This window comes from Vigna umbellata, chromosome 2 (assembly GCF_029865625.1).
Source record: "Vigna umbellata cultivar VRB3 chromosome 2, Vumbellata_1.0, whole genome shotgun sequence".
Taxonomy (NCBI): domain Eukaryota; kingdom Viridiplantae; phylum Streptophyta; class Magnoliopsida; order Fabales; family Fabaceae; genus Vigna; species Vigna umbellata.
The window spans coordinates 24,321,952-24,333,382 of record NC_142166.1 but is presented as its reverse complement, the minus strand read 5'-3'; the positions used below and the strand labels follow the sequence as shown (position 1 = coordinate 24,333,382).

At 37.3% G+C, this 11,431-nt stretch overlaps 1 protein-coding gene across 1 annotated transcript; it reads left to right on the top strand.

Moving 5' to 3' along the window:
• The first annotated feature begins 588 nt into the window (after positions 1–588).
• LOC124828286 (elongator complex protein 3) lies at positions 589–10,652 on the top strand. The gene is made up of 9 exons (XM_047301543.2): positions 589–1,150; positions 3,115–3,184; positions 3,289–3,461; positions 8,490–8,664; positions 9,025–9,191; positions 9,315–9,534; positions 9,648–9,752; positions 9,884–10,036; positions 10,288–10,652. The coding sequence occupies exons 1-9, from the start codon at positions 687–689 to the stop codon at positions 10,447–10,449; spliced, it is 1,689 nt and encodes a 562-aa protein (XP_047157499.1). The 5' UTR covers positions 589–686; the 3' UTR covers positions 10,450–10,652.
• Positions 10,653–11,431: the final 779 nt, after the last annotated feature.

Here is an 11,431-nt window from a genome sequence, read left to right as displayed (position 1 = left end):
TTAAAATGATCAAATTAAAAATAAATTTTAAATAGAATCATTTATAGAACAAAATTATTAAAATAATTATTTAAATTTAGAAAAGCTATTATTTGAAAATAAAATTGGTAAAAAATGTGTACACTAAAAAAAATAATCATTTTTATACAATGATATAGGTACAAAATGATATATATTAGTGAAAATATATGCATGTATATATTTTTTTTGTTTTTATGATAAGAAAGAATTATATTTTTATAATTATTAAAGAATATAATCCATGTAAATGATTTTTATAATTATATTATAGGTAAATAATTAAATATTAAAAAATAATTATATTATTTAAACATTAAAATAATAAAATAATTTATACTAATAAAGATAAATTATTTAAAAAATATATATACACAAAAAATAATTATAAAGCGATAGAAAAACCATTCTTTTTCTTAACTGTTATAGATTTATTAAAAGTTATAAATATAATACTGTTATTAGTGGTTTCAAGTAATGATTTAACATTTTTTAATCAATGTCATATAATATTAAACCTAAAATATAGACTTAAATTAAACAAATTGATACAAGCACCTGTTATTATGAGAATTAACTTCAAGTGGAAAGAGAAGGGTTTGCGAAATAGCTTACCGTTGCACTCCTAAAACCTCGTAACTGCATTCGTTTGGGTTTTCCCTGTGTCTATGGCGGCGGTGGTGGAGGCGAGGAAGGCCCCGCGGCCGGGAAAGGGCGGTTACGAAGCGCATGGCCTGAGCGAGGAAGAAGCGCGTGTTCGAGCAATCGCGGAGATCGTGGGCTCCATGGTAGACCTCTCCCACAAGGGCCAGAACGTGGACCTCAACGCGCTAAAGTCCGCAGCGTGCCGCAAGTACGGCCTCGCTCGCGCGCCTAAGCTCGTGGAGATGATAGCCGCGCTCCCCGATGCGGAGCGCGAAACTCTCCTCCCCAAGCTCCGCGCCAAACCCGTGCGCACCGCCTCCGGAATCGCCGTAGTTGCCGTCATGTCCAAACCGCACCGCTGCCCGCACATCGCTACCACCGGGAACATCTGCGTTTACTGCCCTGGCGGTCCCGACTCCGACTTCGAGTACAGTACTCAGTCCTACACCGGTTACGAACCAACCAGCATGCGCGCGATTCGTGCGAGGTAGGGTTGTGGTGCTGTTGTCTTTTAGTTTAGGGTAAATTGGAATGTTTCAGGGTTGATATTTGAATTAGTTTTATAATTAGGCTCGAGGTTCGTAGATTGTTAATTGAGCATTTTGATCGGTAAACCAGTTGTTGCCTGTGTGTTTCATCGTCAAGAATAGCTGATTGAAATTAGAATGGTCGTTTGGAGACATTAGACATGGTTTTTGTAGTTAAATTAGTTCGTGAGTGTGTATTTCGTTCTTCAAATAATTAGTAAGTGACCTAAAGTTATTTTAACCAACAAAAAACACATCTAGGGGTATCAAACTTAAATAATTATTAAATCTATGTATGCTTGTGTAATCATTAAGTCTAAAGAAGGGAGTAGTGTGTTGAGAAATCTCTCCCAACTGTACCTAGTTCTGTGCCTAGCAGTGTAGGACAGTACTTTGATCTTTGAAATCCCTATTGATCTTTGAAATCCCTACTGTATCAGATCGTTATCATTATAAATAGATAAACATTGGAGGGTTCTTTTAAGCCCTCCAAATTATATTTTCTCTCTGTTTTTAATCTTAAGTCAAACATGTGGATTTTGTCGTCGAAACTATGTTGGCCAAGCTTAAGGGGCTTTTAATCTAGTTTTCACGTTATTAGATTACTTTTACTATTTCCTAAGATATTAATTCAATTAGAACCAACATGGTATGACATGGCTGACCTATAACCTTGTTTTTTAAGTGTATTTTCGGAGTTTGATTCCTTCTACGAATAAACATATGTTGGTATAAGACAAAAATGGATCTCAATTAGAGCTGTCAAAACGGATTACCCGCCTGACTCGGTCCGGTCCACCAATCAACCCGACTCATTTATTAGCAACCAAAAAATTCGAATCCGGCCCGACCCACCACGGGTTGGTGGATAAACGGGTTGCCTTACTGGATCACTTAATTACAATTTTTTTTAAATAAAAAAATTACAAACTTTCTATAATTCAAATCTAAACAAATTTCACTCTCAAATTTCACTCCCAACGTGGGTGTTTAATTAATTTTGAAAATAAGGAACTTAAATAATTTTTTCAAGCAAAAAAATATTTTTTTATAAAATTAAAATTAAATTTTAATAAAATAAAATTAGGTAGTTGGGTTGGTGGACCAACTCGGCCCACTACGGTTCAACCCGCATGAGCCGGATTGAAATCTGATCCGCATAAAAAAAAATACAATTTTTCAAACCCAACCCGACTCGAACCTGTGGTAAATCGGGTTGAACCGCAGGTTGTGACCCATTTTGAGAGCTCTAATCTCAATCAATGTTGTCAATATCATGAGTAAACTATCAAACTCGCTCTATCCTGCGAGTAGGGAGGAGGCTGCTAGCTAATGCGAGCATAGGATCAAGGTGGTGCAGTTTGCGATGAGAATGGGATGCTGCTCGCCAAAATGAGGGATCCTCGCAGATGCTGCCTTCAAAGTCACGCCCTTTGTTCCAGTCACTCTACTGTCCTGCTATCTCTTTTGCTTGTGCTGTTCTGCTCTCTCTTTGATTCTTCTACTGTTCTCCTCACTCTGTTTTTTCTTCAAATTCTAAAGAACAGAGGACTATTTTTAGCTGTAAACAGGATCCCACTACCTAAGACTTATTATGGGTTATTTTTTTTTCATCTATATTATTTTTAATGCATGGACACTTTTATGAAAATAAATTTTTGTATATTTGTAAGTCATATCAGTTGAGTTACGATCTTTTATCCCCTTTTTGATCCTCTTACTAGACTTGAGTTTGATAAAATTGATATCAGTACCTCATAGGATTAGGTTTTGACTCTTCACTGGGATGCAAATACACTAGAATGACCGAAAAATATTGCAAAATGTGACGATTATAATTTTAAATTAGACATCTAATGACTTGAACATCACTGTTTGGGGAAAATTTAGGGGCTAATTTTTTGCATTGTGGAACTTGAACTAGGTATAATCCATATGTTCAGGCAAGGAGCAGGATAGATCAGCTTAAGCGTTTGGGTCATAGCGTAGACAAGGTTTGGAGCTCATTTTCGTATCTCTTGAATATTCCAATTCAAGTGCATGAAATTAGTGTAGATGTACTGTTTAAGTTTCTTATAATTATGGTCATTGTTTTCAGGTTGAGTTTATATTAATGGGTGGTACCTTCATGTCTCTTCCAGCTGATTACCGTGATTACTTTATAAGAAATCTTCACGATGCTTTGTCTGGGCATACTTCTGTCAATGTGGAAGAGGCAGTAGCTTACTCTGAGCATGGAGCAACCAAATGTATTGGCATGACAATTGAAACGTAAGTTGTCTTTTAAGTAATTACATCTGCATTAAATGTGAATGTTTTGAGCCTTGGTCTGCTGGTCATGTGCAGTTGTAAATGAATGATGTTCATTTGTCTTTTCTTTTGGTTAATATAAATAATACATCTTTTGCAGATCAACAATTTTTTGTGCAGCGATTAAAATGATATACTTAATATGAAAAGTTATCACTCAGACAGACTGTGTTATGAAATTTCTAGGGTGTTTCTGCATTTCTTGTTTGAGCATATCTGTAATTAAGTTAGTGGAAACATATTGGGAAATCTACATGGCACTTGAAGAGTTAGAGAAGATGAAGAGTCTTATATTTTTTCACTTAGAAAGCCTAATACAACTTACTACTGTATTTATAGGAGACAGTAGTTTTGAAATGTAAAAGGGCGGAAAACCCCTAACAAAGCCCTAACATAAATATTAATAATAATAAAGGCACTATACTTCAACACTCCCCCTCAAGCTGGAGCATATATATCATATGCACCAAGCTTGGAACATATAAATTGAATTCTAGGCCCCCTTAGAGATTTGGTGAGAATGTCTGCGAGTTGTTTATTAGAGTTGACAAACTCAGTAACAAGATCCTTTGACAATAACTTCTCTCTAATAAAATGACAATCAATCTCTATGTGTTTTGTTCTTTCATGAAACACTGGATTGGAGGCAATGTGAAGGGCGGCTTGATTGTCACAGTACAACTTCATCTGCTCATTTTCACAAAATTTCAACTTTTGAAGGAGTTGTCTAATCCACACAAGTTCACATGTAGTTAGAGCCATAGATCGATACTCAGCTTCAACACTAGATCGAGCAACAACACTTTGTTTCTTACTTTTCCAAGATACAAGGTTCCCTCCAAGTAAAACACAATATCCTGTGGTAGATCTTTTGTCAATTGGACAACTAGCCCAATCTGCATCACAATATCCCTCAACTTGAGTACTTCCCTTGTCCTCATACAACAATCCTTGTCCTGGGTTCCCTTTTACATATCTGAGAATGCAAATCACTGCATTCCAATGATCAACATGTGGATTTTGCATAAATTGACTCACAACTCCCACCGGATAAGAAAGATCAGGTCTTGTTATGGTAAGATAGATAAGTTTTCCAACAAGCCTTCTATATCTGGGTTTAAGAAAAGTTCACCTTGGTCTTTCATTAACTTTTGATTAGAGTCCATAGGACTATCAATAGGCTTGCAATTTGTCAGGCTTGTTTCCTCCAAAATATCAAGAGCATATTTTCTTTGTGAAATGATGACACCTTCCTTTGGTTGTGCCACTTCAATACCAAGGAAATATTTTAGTCGACCCAGATCTTTGGTTTGAAAGTGGTTGAACAAATGATTCTTTAATTGAGCAATTCTAGTGACGTCATTTCATGTAATGACAATATCATCAACATAAACCATAAGATAAACACATTTATTAGGAGAAGAGTGACTATAAAATACTGAATGATCCGTCTCACATTGTTTCAATCCAAAATTCTGCACAACCCGACTAAATTTACCAAACCAAGCTCGAGGTCATTGCTTCAAGCCATAGAGGAAACAATGTAATTTACAAACTAACCCAGACTCCTCTGAGCAACAAACCCAGGAGGTTGCTCCATGTATATCTCTTCCTCTAGATCACCATGAAGAAAGACATTTTTAATGTCCAATTGGTAAAGGGGCCATTGACGGATGGCAGCCATAGCAAGCAAAATACGACAGTACTGGTTTTAGCCACAGGAGAAAAGGTATCACAATAGTCGAGGCCATAGACTTGAGTATATCCCTTAGCTACCAAACGAGCTTTGAGACGATCGATTTCACCAGTAGGACCAACCTCAATAGCATAGACCCATCTACAATCAACAGGCTTCTTACCAGGAGGAAGAGGAACAAGGTCCCAATTGCCATTGTGTTCAAGTGCCTGCATTTCATCAATCATGGCTTGTCGCCATCCAGGATGTCCAAGTGCCTCATGAACATTATTAGGAACCTTAATGGAAGATAAGGAAGAAACAAGAGAAATATGGAGGAGACAAACGATGATAACTCAAAAAGTTATAAACAGGATAAGGATTACGAGTAGAGCGAATACCTTTCCGAAGGACAATGGGCCAATTATTATCTGAGTAAAGAGAGGGTGAAGAGGGTGAAGGATCCATGGTTTGGGAATCTGATGCTGGAGGATCTGAGTCTCGAGGATCTTCAGTGTTCTGAGTTTGAGATTGTGTCCGACGCTGATATGTGAGAAGAGGTGGAGGAACAATGTCATTTGCATTTTGAGGTTGAGGTAAAGAAGCAGGAGTAACCAAGGGATCACATGATGGTAGATGAAACATTTGTTGAACATATGAACGGTCCTCCATGGAGGACAAGAAAAACGGTGTATCCTCAAAGAATGTGACATCAACAAACATATAATACCTCTTGGTTGAGGGAGAATAACATTTATACCCTTTCTGAAGGCGAGAGTATCCCAAAAAGACACACTTAATAGCTTTTGCAGAGAGTTTATCAAGACGTGGGGAAACATTATGAACAAAACAAGTACACCCAAATATACGAGGAGAGACATGGTAAAGAGGGTCATTTGGAAAAATGACAGAGTGAGGGACTTTATTCCCAATAGAGAAAGAAGGCATCCTATTGATCAGAAAACAGGTAGTAAGGACTGCATCACTCCAATGATGAACAGGAACATTAGTATTCAACATCAGGGAGCGTGCAGTTTCAATGAGATGTCTATTCTTTCTCTCTGCAATGCCATTTTGTTGTGGAGTGTGAGGACATGTTGACTGGTGTAAAATTCCTTGGGAAGATAAGAATGAAGAAAATTCTGCAGAAAAGTATTCCTTAGCATTATCAGAGTGAATAGTTGAAAAGGAAAAATTACATCGCATCTCATACTTTTTAGGATAGGAAGATCTAACATGTTTTCCTAACTGACAAGACTCACAATCTAAGACTTGAATGTGTTTGAGACTTGGAACCATCATCCTCAACTTGGATAAGCTTGGGTGGCCCAACCAATTATGCAAAAGTTTTGGGGATGAAGTTGCAAAACAGGAAACTGAGGAGTTAGGTTTTAAAAAATAAAGTCCTTGTGACTCATGTCCTTCTCCAATCAGACGACCCGTACCATGTTCCTGCATAACAAAGGAATTAGCAGAAAAGGTTACAAAACAATTTAAGGAACGAGTTAATTGACTCAAAGAGATTAAATTGTAAGGACAATGAGGAATATACAAAACAAAATTCAATTTTAGTGAAGGAGATAGGAAAACTTTTCCAATTCCCTGAGATGCAACTTTGGATCCATTGGCAACAATAATGAAATGAGGAGTTTTCGGAGAGGACATGGAAGAAAATGAATGGATGTTATCAAAGATATGATCTGAGGCACTTAAGTCAAGAATCCACAGATTGAGAGATGTAAGCAGTTGACACATTTGGCATTGAGGAGGATTGGCCAAGATTAGAAGATTTCTCAGACTTGTACCTCAAAAACTCTTGGTACTCTTCATCAAAAGTTCTAGATTCTGAATTATCAGATTTAGACACATGAGCAGCTTTGTCTGGAAAGCCATGCAAGGAATAATATTTATCTTGGGTATGACCCATTCTCTTACAATATGAGCATTGAGGACGTCCACTTCGACCACCACGTCTACCTGCTCCTCTTCCTCGTGGTGTCACCATTGCTGATGTTTCAATAGCATCACTTAAATTCTTGTCTTTTACCAATGTAGGTACCTGAAGGAGTCGAGTAACTAAGCCATCCATCGACGATATTTGATCACCAGCTAAAACTTGATCACGTACATGATCAAAATCAGGGTGTAAACTTTTCAAAATTAGGACCATGTAAAACTTGTCAAGCTTTTTGTTGAGATTTTCTAATGAATCTGCTACAAAGAAGTTCTTTAACTCTTCTACCGCAGCCCGAGCTTTTGCTATATGGGAAACCATATCATGGTTGACTTGTTTGAGAGAAGTTGCTCTTTGGGTTGCATCGAAAAGACGTTGTACATCATTAGTAAAAATATCTTGGGCCCTTTTCCAAAAAGAGGAGCATGTCTTATAGGGTCTCAAGATATCTAGAACCTCTTGCTCAACCGATTGCCACAAAACAGCACATAACTAAAAGTCTAATTTCTGCCACTGAGATTTTTCTTCATCTTGGGACCATAGAAATATCTTGTTCAAGGTGATTATGGTGTCCTTGACCAAGAAACCACAATTCCACAGTAGAGGACCATGATAAATAATTTTTCCAATTCAGTTTTGCAGATGTAATGATAGGGGTGGCAGAGAAAGAGGAATTAATTCCAGTAGAAGAGGCCATTTTAAAACTGTGAGAAGAAATGGGACTTAGGGTTTCAAAAACGTGAGGGAGGAAACCCTAGGTATGAGCCCAAGCCTACGAAACGGAGAAACAAGAACCAATACACACTCAAGGAGCCCTAGAGAGACGATATGGAGTGACGTGGTGCAACTCCGACACCGGGAAGGCGGTGTGTGCGGAACACGCGGCTGAGACTGGCCGGAAAGAAAGCGGCGCGTGGCGGCTGGTGCGGAGGCTTCAAAGGACGGGACCACCAGGGTTGGGTTGCGCTTCTCAAGGCGCACCTAACCCTTGACTTCGCTGGAGAAAGCGACGCTTGGCGGTGGTGGCAACGGCGGCGGCGGACAGCGGATCGAACGGTGGAAATGACAGAGACGATGCCGCCCACAATAGACAAGAAGACACGGTTTGGCTCTTGATATCAACTTGAAGAGTTGAGAGATGATGAAGAGTCTTATATTTTTTCACTTAGAAAGCCTAATTCAAACTTACTACTGTATTTATAGGAGACAATAGTTCTGAAAAGTAAAAGGGTGGGAAACCCCTAACAAAGCCCTAACATAAATATTAATAATAATAAAGGCACTATACTTCAACAATGGCATAGTGTGCTGTAACACATCTATGATGAGCTTATCAAGTTTGTGCTTCGTAATTTATCAGGAGGCCAGATTATTGTCTTGGGCCTCACTTGCGCCAAATGCTTTCTTATGGTTGTACACGATTGGAGATTGGAGTCCAAAGCACCTATGAGGATGTTGCTCGAGACACAAACAGAGGACACACTGTAGCTGCTGTAGCTGATTGCTTTTGCTTGGCTAAAGATGCTGGTTTCAAGGTTTCTTACTCTTATTTAAATCTATACATTCAGTAAAAAGCATAACTTTGTCCTGACCAACCATTCCCGTATGTGTCTCTGCTGCATCTTTTTTATACCAATATATTGATACATATTTCTAGTCATGTATTTTGAATCAACTTTTACTGCCTCATCATATTTGTATAGATTATAACTGGAACAAGTTTTAGATAGATTTATTAATATGATAAGTCAACTTAGGCGCTACAAATATTTGATATTTCTGTAGTTGTATTTCCTTTTATATCGTGGACTAGGTTAGTCATGTCTCATGAATTTTATCCAATTTTCCCCTTTTGTCATTTGGTTTATGCTTATTTTCTCCGGCTTTTGCTTTAGGTTGTTGCTCACATGATGCCTGATCTTCCAAATGTTGGCGTTGAGAGGGACATGGAAAGTTTTCGGGAGTTTTTTGAGAGTCCCTTGTTTAGAGCAGACGGGCTTAAAATATATCCTACACTTGTAATTCGTGGAACAGGGCTTTATGAGCTCTGGAAAACTGGCAGGTATTTCAAATATTTATTTTTATTGGACTACTTCGTTTCCAGAACTTTTTAATTTTTCTCTTTTTTCTTTAAAAAATTAAACTGTTCTGTAGAAGATAAAAAGAATCATCACTAAAATTGTAGGTACAGAAATTATCCACCAGAGCAACTTGTGGACATCATAGCAAGGATCCTTGCAATGGTTCCACCATGGACACGTGTTTATAGAGTGCAGCGGGATATTCCTATGCCTTTGGTTACCTCCGGGGTTGAGAAAGGGAATTTGAGGGAGCTAGCATTAGCTCGAATGGAAGACTTGGGATTGAAATGCCGTGATGTTCGGACCAGGGAAGCTGGAATCCAGGTTATTGTGCAGAGCTGATTTTATTTGGGAATTTTGTGTAAAAAGACTGCTGACACAATTTATTTTCTGATACCATTTTGGAGCACCGACAAACATTTTCTATCTCTCTGTAGGATATTCACCACCAAATTAGGCCAGAGGAGGTGGAGCTTGTTCGGCGTGATTATATGGCAAATGAGGGTTGGGAAACATTTCTATCATATGAAGATACACGACAAGTAATTTGATCTCCCTTCCTTTTTCTTTGTTGCTTGTGCCTTTTTCCCTCTTTAATTGTGAATCAAGTGGTGTCTCAACCTGTTGCCCAAACACAGCAATGACCTTGAGCGAACTCTGTTCTTGCAAACAGGATATCCTTGTTGGTTTGTTGCGTCTGCGAAAATGTGGCTGCAATACTACATGTCCAGAGCTTATGGGGAAGTGTTCAATTGTTCGTGAACTCCACGTTTATGGGACTGCCGTACCAGTTCATGGACGGGATGCTGACAAGCTACAACACCAGGTAATACTGTGTTGCACATATGGAGAGGACATGCAACTTGAATAGAAATTTTCACAGGATTTCATTGGATCAAATCAGTGAACAGTCTGATTATATTTGCTTACACAATTTTAGAATCTGCAAGCTGCCAAGTTTGTTTATGTAAAACTCTTTAGATATTCATTCATACTGTGGCTTTTTTTATATGTAATCACATGTCCTTTTTCTATTCTCTTGCCTGACCTAGTTTGGACCAAAATTATTGTTAACAGGGTTATGGTACACTTTTAATGGAGGAGGCAGAGCGTATTGCTTGCAGAGAACACAGATCAACAAAAATAGCTGTAATTTCAGGGGTAGGCACACGCCATTATTACAGGAAACTGGGATATGAGCTTGAAGGACCTTACATGGTGAAATATTTAGTGAAATAACACACTAGTTAATTCTTATGTAATTTTGTAGCATAAGTTAATTATATGTTTCATTTGCCAATCAAAAGACATTAATTTGTGCAGAGGTTCCCTAACGCCCCCTCCCCCCAATTCTCTCTCGGCTAGATTGGCTTTTGTACTTCTCTAGGTTTCTTGAGATTTATTCAATATCTTTATTATAGGTATCTTTTGAAGTTGATCAATTGCACTACAAGTTGGTATTCATTTTCTTGTACAAGTTTGTCACTATAGAGATGTCTCCACTTGCCATCATATAATCTCTTTCTGGGTGAATGGACATGTTTTAATAATGAAGAGACCTAATTTAATTTTATATTAATTTTATCTGAACTAGGAAATTCTTGGTCTGTTTCGTTAGAGGAAGGGAAGCGAGAGATTTAATTTTGTTTGTTTGGTTGAGAGAGAATGAAAGAAATAATTTTAAAATTAGAGGGATCTATTAAACTATTTTTTTATTAAATCAATCCAATTATCCAATATTTTGATAGTTTTTTCTTTTATTTTTCAAATTTCTTCCGAGCTTTTTGAAACATAATTAAATAGCTATATTCAATTTTGTTCCGTGATTTTTTTTCCCAACTTGTTTTTCATCTGAATTTCTTCAAATCAAATGTCATTTGTTGATCACCAAGGATTAATTAATCAACATTAGTATTCCTTTGAATGATAGATATTTTTCAGTACATTTTTTTTTATTTTGAACTTGAATATCGAAGTTCTGATAAATGTTTAAAAGAGGTAAAATAATCTACAAACCATGTCAAATTATGTTAGTTATAAGAAATTTGCATTGTAATGTTTTTTTTTTAAATATTCAGATTATCGATTAGGATAATTTGAAAGATTCATATTTTCTGCCCCAATCGTAGTTTTAAAATCGATATAGATTAGTTTTAGAATAATGTTTGACTAGTAAAGTCATGTGAGCACAAATTAGAGATTTGGTGGTAAGATTTTGAAT